A 14511-nucleotide genomic window follows, 5' to 3' on the forward strand; every position below is an offset into this window, starting at 1 on the left:
ACAGGCAATCCACCGTCGCAGAAGCGGCCAAACTGGCGAAACCGACACGCTTTGTTCCAAATCGGCCCGCGATTGCGGGCGCCAGCCCGCAAAACAGTCACGGGATGTCAACAGACACTGTCTTATACTGAGCGGCGCTACAAAATGGTGCCGACTGAACACTAACGCGAATGTGTGACTGTAAATTTGGTTGGACATTTACGTCGCTCGGAAGCGGTTGATGGCTGCCGGCGGTTGCCCCTGAGAGGGCGCCGGTGGGACCGGGCGGCGGCCCGTTCCCAGCCACTGCAGCTGCAGTTGGCTACACCCGCCGCGCCGCCGGACACACTCCCGACGGCCAGGTGAAGAGTGAGCGCGGCGGCTCACAATCTCAAGGGCTTCTCCGCCGGCCCACTTTTTGCCCCAAATTGCGGGAAAGAAAATTAACGTTGGAGGCGCTCCGGTGCACCGGACAAATTTAACACCCGCCCACTGTAAACCGAACGTATTGGAAACCCAAATCCCCTGTGCCCTTACAAATAAAAAGTTACCCTTCGTTTGAAACCAGCTTTAGACAGGCTTCAATTTGAATGCCTAAACATGATGCAATTAGCTTTCTGATGCTTCGAGTGCCGTTCTCCCAGACACTATTTGATTTTTTTTTTAATTTACCTAATGATTAAGCAGTCACAACGAAAGCATTACAGTGATGCATTCACAACTGAAAAGCAGTAAAGTTGAGTGACAACTATGTGCCTATAATCTAAGTATTTCTAAGCATGAATCACAAGGAGAAATTGGAGGTAAACTAAATCACATGAAAATCAACTTATTCCTTTCCAACAGTAATTAATCATTCAAAGCTAACAATGACAGGTATCCTCGTTTCAACGTGTACCTACGTACGAACTGCCCAGCCTCGCGCTTTAAACATCCATCCCTGACAGCTCAGCAGTGAGGCAGAACGTGCCCTCAGCACTCCAGCTCAAGCTCTGCCCCTTCCTCATCCGACTCCCTCTCGGTCTCTCGCTCTGCCTCTAACCCTCGCCCACACCTCCGCTGCCGTAATGCATTCGGGGCGGCATGACTCCAGCGGGGCGCCGAATTCAATGTTTTAACGGTGGCGCACTAAACCAGCATGGATCCGAACAATAACAGCTCTACTAGAAATCAACAGAGAGCACCGGCGGCCGGCGGGCGCGCTGGGCCGCCGCCGACACCGCGTGAGGCCCCCTAAATTACGGCCGGGCGGCGGCGGGCCGCGGCGGAGGCACCGGTGCGCCGGCCGGCCGCGGACGGGGCGGCGGGGCCTGGTGACAGCGCGGGGACTCGGTGGGACAGACCGCGGCGCGGGGACCCGGCACCGACCGGGCCGGGGCTGATGAATGGGTACAGGTGAACGGTGGGCGGCGGCGGCCACCCCTTCTGGGCGACAAATGTGGTGGCGGCGGCAGGGCCGCGGCGCGCCGGTCAGCGGTAAATCTGACGGGCACGGGCCGCCGGCGGGGGGTCAGCGGGAGGCACGGGGCACTCAGCGGGAGGCCGGGCCGACTCGGCTGGGCGGGACCGAGAGAGGCCCGCTGGAGGACACACTCACGCCCGACCGACCCACGGCGACCGGTGAGCCGTTGACAAGTGCTGACACAAAATATGACCGCCATATTTTGCATGCTAAATTGCAGTTGATGAACACCACGGATAATCAGCGATAAGTTATGATACGCTGAATCATCTGGCCAATAAAACATACCGAACTATGTTTAAGGAGCGTTCCAATCAACTTGGATAATTGTTCTGTTTACCTTCACGCTGCAACAAGCCAATTCACTTGTAACAATTAGCGATCATGTTTCGCTGCGCGCCAGTAACCAATACTTAATCTAAGCGCTGAACCATTTAATTTGCGCCACGTAACCATGTTCGATATCGTCGTCCCCCATTCGTCAGTCGTGCTCCACACCTGGCTACAAGTGACGCAGGCTATATCCGGCGCTGGCGGGGGCGGGGGCGGGGGCGGCACTGGCAGCGCTCTGACTCAGTCGCCGGCTCGACCCTTCCCCACAGACCGATCAAATCAGCCGGCGCCGCAATTGTAGACGGCGCAGCGGCGACGCAACAAGTAGTCGTCGCGGGCGGCGGCGAGCGGCGGTCGACGGCGGCGGGCGGCCGGTTTTGCCGAGTCTCCACCGCCCGGCCGACCGGCCGCCGCCCGACCCACACGAGCCACGCATTCTTACCATTGTTACACGACTTTTTACGGTTGTCACGGGTTTCTTTACGATTGTTAGCTGGCGAAGGTGGCAGAGAAAAAGTGGCACCGGTCAGCTGTGTAATTGTCGGGGCTGCGGCAAATTAGGGGGTTTTGTTTTTACAGGAATCCATGAGGCTGGGATTCGATTTGCGGCAGCCGGTGATTAAATGTTTGGCCGACTGTTGCGGGCGGGGTCGGCGCGCACCGACAAACAGAACAATTTCCCGCTGGCTCTTAGATCTTGAGAGGCGAGCTGTGCTGCCGGCTCACCCGGTCATTAGAGTGCGACGTGCCGTCTGTCTTGTGTTCGGTGCTGACTGGGGATCGGCCGGCCGCTCCGCCCCCGTGCCGGCCGCATTACCACGCATTCTTGATACCATTCCGAGCCAAATGGGCCGCCTTAGCGGCTGACGGGGTGAGCGGCGCCGACTTAGGGGTGGCTCGCAGGTAATCTGCCCCCTCCGAGTCCCGAGTGCCGGCCATTTAGCGACAATCGCTGCCAAAGCGCTGAGCAGAATGGCTCTGATGTGCGTGAACGGTTGGGCGGAGGGCGAAACACACACTTTCGCGCGGGTATTTAACCACACAGAACGGTGTGTAAAGTGTAGCTTTAACTGCACACAATGCTGATTTAGCCTAGGATGGAAAGGAGGCATGCGCAATACGCATATCGCCCATTTTTAAATGACAATAAATAGTTACGCCCTTCTACAAAGCATAATGACATCTTGAAATGCATGTTATTTGCGCAAAATAAGGCGTTTCACCTTATAAGTGATTGCTCACATTACAACTGTTTCTCGACATGCGACTTGTAAAAATCGTTTCTTGATCATTTGGAACTTTTCATTTTGTCAAAAAAAGATCACTAGCAGATAGCAATGATCATGCATGAAGCGTATACAGTTGTCACTTGTCAGTTTGCAAACGACGAGCTGACACATGAAACATTGCTTCTTCGCGCCCCTTGGGCCAAATGCAATTCGCACACTTTCAGTTAAAACCTTGCAATTTCATGTCAGATTTAACAACCAGCCTCTTGGCAATCCAAGAGCTGCTCTGAAATGTTTACTCTCATGTTTACTCTTTAACGCCGCTAAACGAGCTCACGCTCATTATGCATGCACTTATTAGCGTTGGTATTAGGTTGAAAGGTAAAACAGCTTACTGGCACTTTGGGCATTTTAAATATTTTTATCACCCAGTCATATGATGTGTTCGAAGAAATGCATTGGCCAATCTTAATCACGGATATATATAACAATCCGATGAGGGAACTATGGGGAATTAACTGAAATGATGGCCGAAAAGTGACCTTCATGTTCATGGTAATCATAATACAGCTCCTTGTCACTTTGGATGCTCCCGCTTCAAATAAGTTACACTGAACACGTAAGGCAGACAGCAATTACTACAAAGCATAGACCCTTCCCAGCGCCCTTTTATTTCCGCACTCTCACGGCATTGCTAGAAGGGTCTGGCGGGTGTGAGGGGCTGATAGGGTGGGTGTAAGGGAAGCACAGATCGAGTATGAAGGGTGGGCAGAGAGGGTCCGAGGGGCAGGGGCGGGACCGCTCACCTGGCGGTGGTGCAGTCCTTGTAGAGCACGTCGAACTCCTTCATGGAGAGCAGCTTGCAGCGGTTGACGCCCGGCTGGATGGCGCCCAGGCCGCGCAGGATGCGCACCTGCTCCACGTTACACACCACCGGGACAATGTCCAGACGCTTCAGCTTGGTGTAGACCGTGTGCAGGCCACCCACCAGGTGCTTCAGGAACAGTTCGAACGCCTGCGGCAGGCACAGCATCGTCTCGCCGTTGATGATGAAGGCGGCCACCTTCTGGGCGCGGTAGTCGACCAGCTTGCACTCGTTGGCGCTGGGGTCGGTGGTGGGCAGCGGCGGCGGCGAGCTGTACGACGGCCGCTCGCCCGACGGCAGGCCGCCGTACTCTGGTAACATACCTCCGGCGGCCAGCATACCGGCCGGCGGCTTGCCGAAAAACGGGTACGGCAGCGAGCGCGGCGGCGACTGGAAGTGCGACGGCGTGGTGGGCGACTCTGCCGGCAGCCGGGCCAGGCCGGCGGCCGGGCTGCCGGCCGCGCCGAGCCGCGACGGGCTGGCCGGCGGAGACGAGCCGCCGGAGCCGGCCGGCGGCGAGCGCTCGCCGTTCTCGGCAGCTCCGTCCATACCTGCAGCGGCGGCGGCGCTCGGACCGCCCGGTAGCTCGCGGGCCTCCAGCGTGCGTCTGTGTGAGCCCCTCACCTGGCGTCTGTCTCTGAGCTGCGCGTCTGGGCGGCCGGTCGGAGCGAGTGCGGCAGCCGCTGGCGGCGACACGTCTCTCTCACTCACAATCGCCAGTCGAATTAGATCTCCACAGCGCCACAAAAGTCATCAACAGAAATGTGAGGCAGGCCCGCTTCAGAATCGCGGCGAGCTCTGGCGCTGATTGGTCGGCGCCGGCGACACGGCCGGGCGGCGCGCTCTGATTGGCTGACGCCCGGCCGGCCGCCGACGGTGGGCCGAGCCTCGGCAATCTATTGTTATGCGTCGGTAAGAAATAAGCAGTCATCCATCTAGCGACTGTCGTCTGGAGTCGGTACAGACAATGCCGGCCAGTGCCGCACAATGACAGCCGACAACAGCCGCCGAAAATGCGGGCCGGCCGAGTCCCGCGGCGCCGGTACGGCGTCCGCCGCCGGTCCGCCGGCCGTGCGTGGATGTGTTCCGCCCCCGCCCCCGCCCCGCCCGGGCGGCACATGGTCCTCAGTCCTCCCCAGTCACCTCCCACGTCCATTAGTGGCGGCGGCAGGCACGCCCAGTCGCCTGTCGAGGCCCAGGACTGCGCAGAAACGGGTCGCCACAGGGCGACAGTTCCCGGCGCGAGTAAATACCAAATGAATAACTGTCCTGTCCGGGTGTTTTACTGTTGTTTTTCGTCGTCGGGTAGTTTTAGGTGATTGGGTGTGCGCGACATACCCTATCGATAGGAGCGGGTGCTTGTTTGGACGCGGTGGTGGTAGCGCGGAAGCCTTTTTACTGGTACACTGGCCCTGTTGAATTATTGATCGGCCGTCCTTGATGAACTGGCGAGGTGCGTGGGTGTGTAAGGGAAGAGAGAGAGAGAGAGAGAGAGAGAGAGAGAGAGAGAGAGAGAGAGAGAGAGAGAGAGAGAGAGAGAGAGAGAGAGAGAGAGAGAGAGAGAGAGAGAGAGAGAGAGAGAGATGAGAGAGGAGGAGAGAGGGTGAGATCACTCAGATGATGCAGTCGAGGGGACTGTATTGGTAGGTAATGGGTAAGGTGCTAGGAAGTGTGTGTGTGGGGGGGGGGGGGGGAGGAGAAGGATGCAAATTTATTAATAGTTATAATATTAGATAAGCAAATTTTAGGTAGTTACAGCCCTTGTCTCACTGCTTGGTAGCTAGGTTTTTTTTCGACAAAACCGAGATTCGAGAATACCTCGAAGAAAATGTTATCGGTCACCCCGATATCATAACACCGAGACGCGTGAGGCCCGCCCCATAGATCAAGCTCATAACCGTGTAAATTCTCTCCCCCCCCCCCCACTCCCCAGTTTGCCGGTAATAATGTACGAAATTTATATTCGCCCCCAGAACAAACTTTTGTTCTTTTCTGCCGCACTGATTTGTTTAATAATAGTCCTAATCGAAAGAGTAGGTAGAGCATCGCGCTTGGGCCGGTTATGCTTTCCGATCGACTGATACCATAGCCCTTGAGTTATTCTCGGTTTTGTCGAGAAAAAAAAATACCACGCAGTGAGACGAGGGCTGTACGCATAACTAACTTGATTGAATAAGAAATCTTTAAGCATGCATTGTCAGACGTCAAAGAGTGCTGTCAGAGAAACGTCTTCAATGAAAGCATTGGGGACTTACTTACATGTTGTTTCATGGTCAATCTGTATTCTTAGCAAACCTAATTCGTACGTTTCAAAAAAAAAAAGAAAATCAATGATCCTGACGAATCTGATCTCTGATCAGCTGAGCGCCCGTCGCCGCTCGACTCCTGTAGTTATAGTACGTTTGAACGTCTCCATTAGTATTTTTTGCCTGTTTGATGTCGTGCTACAGGCTTAACCCTCGCCCGTAAACGGTGTTTTGCCACCTTCGCCCATGCAGGGGGGGGGGTTGGTGCGACCCCCCCTTGCGTTTGAAAACGGAGCGTCGTAGAGCTTAGCGGAAAAGACCAACGGATTGCTCTCAACGAGATCTCGCGATTGGTGGTATATTTTTTGGTCCTAGGTCAACATTTGACCCACTTATGACCGGTCAAAGGTCAAATTTTCGAAAAAAAATCTAACCTTTTCAGATTTCCGCGCCGATTGCGGCAAAACGGTAAGAGATATCGACTTGAAACCTTCACTGTCGTGATCCTTGATCAATTCTCTATCGTTTGGTGTGTATTTCGATGTCATAACTCTAAAAATGATGCGTTGGGAGCATCGGAAGTCTGCAAGGTCATTTGTGCATTGGGTCACGTCAGGCGTGTGACGTCACTGACCTGACCCTGACCCAAAATGAACTACAAGAAACAACTGACGATGCCTGAAATGGATAGCAAATTCGAATTCAGGGCATCAAAATACCCCGAAAAGGCATACAAGTGCAAGAAGTCATTACAGGTCAACCGAGGTCACTGACCTGACCTTGACCTTTAGTAACCTTGAAAAGGTCAACGGACATTGTGCCAATGTCAAATCAGCCAGTAATGATTCTAAAACAATCCATCAGTGTGTCAGGTCAGTCGGCATTTATACATACCATTGTGAAGCAATCTCCAATTTAGCGTAAATCTGGCCGGAGGTTGTTCCCTTTATGACGTCATAACTCCGTGACCTGACATGACCTTGACATTTTTTTACCAAAAGTTGTGCAAAGGATGCCCCAAAGGGTACTGAAAATTTGAGCAGGCTATCTGAAACGGTTCGGCGTGTAGCTAAGAAAAACCTCAGGGGGGGGGGGGGTTGCACCAACCCCCCCCCCCTACATGGGCGATGGTTAAAGTTCAATTTTTTCCATGGTTTTAGTTTTCCCAATTCATTTCAATATAATAATGATTTATTTGTGCCCATCCTTCAGCTTATACTGACTACTTAACTGAGACAATGAAGCTATGTGCACGGTACAAAAGAATACACAGATAGGTGGCCTTGTCACCGTTTAAAAAAAAAATGCACCACCTTGTGCAAAAGCATGAGTCTTTTCAATGTACCGCATCGTGAATCGATGTGGCTTAGGTAAGTCTTTTCAATTCACGCATCGAGAATTTGAATGGGGATGTCGAACATCCCTATTGCGAACAATCAAACTAAGCCATTACCACGCTGAATCAATGCATTTTCTCCCTAGTTGCCGTTATACGCGAGCCAAGCCACGCTGATTTTCAAAACTCTAACAAAGTGCAAGCTGAAATTAAGCTGCAAATGCAAGCTGAAACAGACAACAGTGAAACGGGGACAACGGGGTTCTTGCTAAGAAACCGGATCATAGGAAGATGTTGACTTGACGATAAGTGGAGTGCCCGGTAAAGTTGTGTTCCGGTTTCACACGGAAGTGCGGCCCGCACCTGAACAAATACCTCATACACATCAGTCATAGCCCTGCTTCGCCGTCTATTACGTCTAACCATTAGTCTTGTTTCGCAGAGGCTGGTTAGATAGAATCGTCTGACAGACAGTGACCTGGGTAGAAAAAAAAAAACTATTTGCCGAGTTGGAAATGGCGAACGATGAAGTTGCTCGCGCCATTCCTTCAGATAGGTCGGAGCTTTACTGCGAACTGTGAAGAGGTTAACTGTGCAACCTAAAACAGATCACAGAAACGTTTACGACAAAACTACAAAACAACCTCTCTTCCTCTCACTCTCTCTCTCTTTCTCTCTCTCTCTCTCTTTCTCTCTCTCTCTCTCTCTCTCTCTCTCTCTCTCTCTCTCTCTCTCTCTCTCTCTCTCTCTCTCTCTCTCTCTCTCTCTCTCTCTCTCTCCTTCCCCCTCCTTCTCTTTGTCTCATTCTTCTGATTTCTACTCTTTTCTCACTCTCCGTCTTTTTATATCCTCATCATTTCAATATGCTACACCGCTTTTTATATTCTCGGTTGCAGTGAAATGCTGCTGCTTTCAATGAACCAGTAATTTTCTTTACCCAATAATTATGCTACTTAGTAACGAGAACTCTATGCACGCCGGCGCGCTCCCTGATAAGAAGCCTCCGTGTCGCAGGTGAAATATGGCGATGTTCGCACTGATGATGAGGTAGCCCAGTGTTTCAGTGGTGTAAGTGCCACTCGCAGTCCCTTCAGCCTAACTCTGCAGCCCTGCTCAGAAAAGGAGAGCTCATCCCTACTGTTGGCACGGCTATAGCGCAGAATTCTGCGGTCTCTGCCGGACAGCATGAATTCTCGGAGGAGGTAGCCAGAGCTGTAATTGGGGCGAGCCGGCACCGGGCTGCGGCAGTACGAGCCGACAGGTGTACATCTGTACCTAGGAGTTATCGCCGATAAATTTGGCACGTGCAGGTCGAGTGAATCGCTGTACCCGCTGTACCGAGTATCGCCATAGAGATCTTATATACATGTTCTTCAAACAAATATTTTGCTATTTGAGGTCACTGATACCAGGTCAGGTCACAGAGGTCAGGTCACGGGGGGTCACAATTTGAAAGTGTCGTGTGATACATGTTTTATGGTCCATTTTACATGACAAATGTGATTATGTGGGTCAGGCAGCCTTTGGGGCCAGCTTAGGTCACGTTTTGGTCAAGGTCAGGTCAAGGTCAGGGCAAGGTCAGGTCAAATTAGGTCAAATTTCAAAGTTAATATTTTTTTTTGCATAAAATGGGTGGTATCGAATCGATGCAGCTCGTCACGGGGAGTTCAATGGTGGTCTTTGTTTTGCCGTACGTGGTCTAGAATCGCTAAAAATTGAGTTCAAAAATTTGACGTCATAATTTTTGAACAGTTTTTTCGCTATAACTTGGCCAAAAAACGAGATATTGATCTGAAATTTAGTATGTAGATAGAAGAGCGCAGGGACTATCACATATATTCCGGTTTTTTCGAAATTCGGAAAAATTTTGGATTTTTTTTAGTTTTTCTAAAAAAATCAATTTTTTGAATTTTTTGGGGTCAAAAACCAAAAATTTTGAAAATCCGAGATAACAGTTTTGTAGCGCCGGTTTTGGTCTTCTAGACCATATAAAGAACTTTGAAATTGCTTGATAACTGTAGATTTGGTGAGCGTTTCAAGATTGCATGTTTTTTGCTCATTTTTGCTCGAACATGACCTCAGTTTGACCTCAATAACTCCTGACGTAAGGTGACCTAAGACTTGAAATTTGGTGTGAAGGTGTCAAATTGATGCCCGGGAAGGTTCTAAAAATTTGGCGGCGCTGCGCACCGCCGTTTTCTTGCTATTCAGGAAAAAACCACAGGGGGGGGCCAAAATGGCCCCCCCAACGGGGCGAGAGTTAATGATGCATGCAGTACCTGATACGAGCATAAGGTTAAAACATGCCTAATTTCATTTCAATAATAACGCTCGAAAGCGTCACAGCTAGACAAAAAAGAAAAACTATACTTAAAAATAAGCGGATGTGAACACAATCTCCTTAACCGAATCCTTACAAAATGCAAGTCACGGGCCATGGCACCCCAGGAAACCTTGCTTAAAAAGACCCACTGAATCGCCACGAAATCAAGTGCTTTAACATAGGCGTGTCATCTCTATGTATATAAGATCTCTATGAGTATCGCTTCCTCCATGCACAGAATCGCCATATAAGTAGAATCCAAAATCATACAATAGCCAAGCGGCTGGTTTTACTGTCCTGTCTGCACTTTTACATGCATTATTGAAACATTGCAGTAATATTTATAGAACATACAGGATAGAAATGAGATATAACCTTGTCTTGTCACATGATTTGGGTGACCCATGAACCCAGCACCAAGAATTTATAAAGATAAAACCGCCTTTTTATGAAAACGGGACTTGCGGGTATCATTTTAAAAATAATTGATGATTAAACGGTCGCTTAGTATCGTGTCCAGCACGGAAATAGGGTTATTAGGTAACCGCTTTATTTCAATACGGCACTTGAAAGTCTCAGCATTTGGATAGTGGATATCGTACTATGGGGCCATGGGTTGTAATGGAGAAGGATCTCATGACCGTCCCGAAAACCAGCCGGGCGGGAGTCTGCCTGCTGCAGTCGCGGCCATCGCTGCCCAAACGGCAGTCCTGCAGGGGTGCATTGTTGCAGCGCGGCATTTCAGCCATTCTGGCTCCATCGCAGCCGGCCGCGGGCTGCTTGGCTGCCATGCGGCTCGTCCCTAGCCCGGCTCGGAAACCGGCCTGGACTCAGCCTCAGTCTGCCACCGACCCCACACACCACTTAGAGGATCACAGCCAAAAATTACACTTTTAGTGGATGTAACTGATGTTAGTCTGATCATTGCCTGTAATGGAAATCTCAAATCTGTGAGCTGTGCTGTGATATAGTGTGTTCGAGTTCTTCCGAGTTCTATGACCGGCATTGGCTCCAAAAATGTGATGAACCAGTAGATGCATCAGTTGTCTCTCAAAGAAACAGCAAAGTTCTTCGAACGCATATCAATGTGTTTTGGTTTCAGCCGGACTGAATCAACACTCCTAGCGGCGCCATCAGCTGTCCAACCGACACCACCAACCGAGCCACTGCCGGGCTCGGCCACCCCAATCGGCGCCGCAGAATAAAACAAACTCACAGGGGAGCGGGCCCAAATCGCTGCGGTCGCCGGTTCGATGCGGGAACGGGACACTTCATCGGTTGCCAGCGGCGGGGGCTCGCCCGGCGCGCCGCCCTGGGGATTCGGCCCCGCCGCCGCCCCTAGGGGTGCCGCTAAAGTACGCCTGATGGGTCACATCGGGCCGCGACGCGCCAAGCTGGGGATGGACGCCCCACCGGCGCACCCTAGGGACGAGATCGCTGAATGAGACTGGCTCAACACTGCCAGAGCTCTGACCGCAAAGGGTACTAAGTTAACGATATATTCTGAACGTAACTTAGCATTCCATACAGGAGAAACCTTGTCATGTACTGCCCTCATGTTAAGCCCAGCAATCGGCTGTCTGCTTGCGCATTGTCTTGAATTAAATGCTTGAGTCATACCATATGATATCGTATAAACGTATGCCTAATAATTAGATAGCATCCTGTTTCCGTTGCCGTTACCATATCTCTAAAAGTTCTTCGATGCATCCAAGGTAAACCTTCCGCTAGCCGTCGGTCCGGGCACGCGTCCGGTCCAGTGTGGGTAAAGTGCGTGTTTTCGTGGTTTCTCTCAGCGGTGCGGCGGTAAGATCGATTTGTATGCGAGGCCATCAGACGGCCGCCTGCTCTCCAATGTGGCAGAACAATAGAGTTCATGGCTTGTAGTTCCTCTTCCAAGCGGGCCAATCGCTCCCCCAAAAAACGTTAACGTCCAATTCAATGCTGCGCTATTGCCATGCATAGATGCATAGCGGTGCGGTTCACGTTTGCCACAATGGCGTTTATCGGTCGTTTTCCGGCGTTTGAGCGGCATCATTGGTCGGCAAATGTGCGTGGCTGAACGCCCGAGTCAGTAATCAGGCGCCATTGCGTCGTTCGGCCGGCAACGTTCTTCGGACGGCCTGGCCAGTCGGCCGGTCACCCGAGGTCCCCCCATTCTGCGGCCGGCCGGTCACCCGAGGTCCACCCCACCCTCTCCGCGGCCGGCCGGTCACCCGAGGTCCACCCCACCCCCTGGCCGCGGCCGGCCGGTCACCTGAGGTCCGCTCTCCCCTCTGAAGGCACCCCCATTGTGAACCGAGCCAGATAGACGAGAATGATGCTGTCAGTATACTTTTATCTAAATACGTTTGATTCAATTTTACATGGATGGCAAAGGTCGTGTTCCTAAGTAAAGAGATCACATCCCGTTAGTCGTCGCACAAAATAAAATAATGTCCCCCCCCCCATTCCCACTAGTCACCACCGACACCGAACACAGCGTGACCCGCCACAGCGCTCTCCCGTTCCCGTCCCCCGACTACCCCCTAATTCAGTGCCACCCTGTCCCTCCTGCAGCGTCCATGGTGCTCGCTGCGCTGACATCTCCATTTCTGTCGGCCATTTTCCTACCGACTCCGACCCGGGCCCGGCCCTGTCGCACTGGGCAGTGCACGATCACTAACAACCGGCGTCGCACGCACAAAAAGCTCTCTCCGAGAGCGGGGGCGGGGGCGGGGGCGGGTCCCGAGGCCCGGCCGGCGCCCGCCGCCCGCCAACGGCCGCGCCGGGCCGGTTTTTGTGGGGACATGCGGCGGCGCGGGACGGACGGTCCGTCCGGTGTCAGCCGGGTGGTCAGACGTCCGACCGGCGACGGCTGGCCAGCAGCGGACAACGAGATCGACGGCGAGAGGGAGAGAGAGAGAGAGAGAGAGAGAGAGAGAGAGAGAGAGAGAGAGAGAGAGAGAGAGAGAGAGAGAGAGAGAGAGAGAGAGAGAGAGAGAGAGAGAGAGAGAGAGAGAGAGAGACCCCACGCCCCACCGAGAGTCATCAGCCGATGTGAGAAGCTCGTGCTCCGAGATCGTGTCCGAGTTGGACAACCGATGCGAGCTTTTCATTCGCGGCTCGTAAAACGGAGAGTAATGTTGGCTACACCTTGATTAACCTTCATCGCTTCATGGGGCCTGCGAGAATTTACATAATGTCCCGTAATTCGATACCGATGGAGCGGCGTGAGGGCATAAGACGGAGCCATCGCGCAGCTCATGAACATAATTCTGTGAGTCGCGTTTTTCAGTCGGCTCGAGTGTGCGAGCCCGCGCACCGGCCGTGTGGCGGCGGTTGCTCCGGTCGCGGCGTCGAAGCGGTGTCCTCCCTCCTCTCTCCCCTCTCCCCGAGGTGCGCAGCCGTCGGCACCCCCACCAGTCGTCGGCTCCGTCGCCTCAAACGGCAGAGCGGCGGCGACGACGACCAGCGCTCCCATAAATCTGCATGTTTCAATTTCCCTTGCATGTGTCTGACTTTAAACGCTTGTAAATCACGTCAAGTGACATTGGCAACACTGGCAGCACCTAGCGAATAAGACCGCGGACTGGTTTAAGGCGAGGATTTAATTCAATTGCCAGCTGTTTGATAAACGCAGCTGCGGCAAAATTATTGGACCGCCACTAAACTGCAGATTGTGACTTTCCGGAAAGGGTTGATAACAAGCCATATTTCAGCCCCTCGGTGGCTTTAACGGTACAATATGGCCCATTTCTATTCAAACAAACCCAATAATATGGAAGGAGTCAGATTCCAATCCTTACACTCAATAAATTCGTCCAATGGGCGCTGTCGTTGATAAGTGTGCGGCGCCGGAATTGAGTTCTTCGAGGCGGCGAGTTCCAGCGAAATATGCCCGCTATCGAGCAAAATGGAAATAACCCGACTGGAATCCCATAAAGGCGGGAAACAAACGAAGCCAATATCCATTTTTCATAATGTTATCATTCAATGCAGATGGGCGGCGGGTATAATAACGGTTCGAAGGTCCAATCTCGCTCCAAACGGGTTGACGCCGACGGAATAAAGGCCGCTAACAGCCGTGAAACACATTGGCCGCCGGCGCCGGCCGTGCCGCAGGGGTGCCCCCCCCCCCCTGAACCGGCCCCTCCCCGGCGGGGGGGGGGATGGGCGGGGCCGGGCGGAGACAGCACGATGGGCCATGTCGCCAGGGACACTGAGCAGGGCCATTGGATGTGTTGCCATGGAGATTGAACGTCGCGAGAATTCCAGCGACAGGCTCTGACTTTAGCTCAACCATCTCGAGAAACGGTTTAGGAAGTTAACTTTTTACGCACCGCGACCCGTGTAATGATAGTCTCACGTTGTTCCGAGGTGTCTCGAATCTGGACTGAATATGGGTTGGGTCAGCGCCACGAAACCTGGCCTAGCTTATTGACCGCTGCAAAGGCAATACCCAAATAAACGTCTTACGTCATGTCATTAATTTTACATCGTGGGTAAAAAATTTGACCCCAGGTCGTCTAAGGTCAGGTCAACAGGTCAATTTAAGTAGCAATGCCCGTTAATTTTTTTGCGATCCTCTCATTCTTCTGCTTATCTTCTAGAACTCCGAAACTCGGGCAATGGCATTATAGGTGTACATAAACACCAAAAAATTGTATTTCTTTTCTCGTACCTACCTATTTTATTTAATCTGTGAACTAGGGTCAGGTCAGATTTGTAACCTCATCATTATGTACAAGACAATGGG

General features: G+C 52.3%; 1 protein-coding gene across 1 annotated transcript in view; it reads right to left on the reverse strand.

The window, feature by feature from the left end:
• The window catches only part of LOC122381822 (dachshund homolog 1-like), a 62329-nt gene extending 57738 nt beyond the window's left edge, over nucleotides 1-4591 (reverse strand). The window contains exon 1 of the mRNA XM_043366509.1: nucleotides 3810-4591. Coding sequence (XP_043222444.1) covers nucleotides 3810-4417 — 608 coding nt within the window. The 5' untranslated portion in view covers nucleotides 4418-4591. The remainder of the gene's footprint in view (nucleotides 1-3809) is intronic.
• Nucleotides 4592-14511: the final 9920 nt, after the last annotated feature.

Source organism: Amphibalanus amphitrite, unplaced genomic scaffold (genome assembly GCF_019059575.1).
Source record: "Amphibalanus amphitrite isolate SeventyFive unplaced genomic scaffold, NRLGWU_Aamphi_draft 000011F_arrow, whole genome shotgun sequence".
Classification (NCBI taxonomy): domain Eukaryota; kingdom Metazoa; phylum Arthropoda; class Thecostraca; order Balanomorpha; family Balanidae; genus Amphibalanus; species Amphibalanus amphitrite.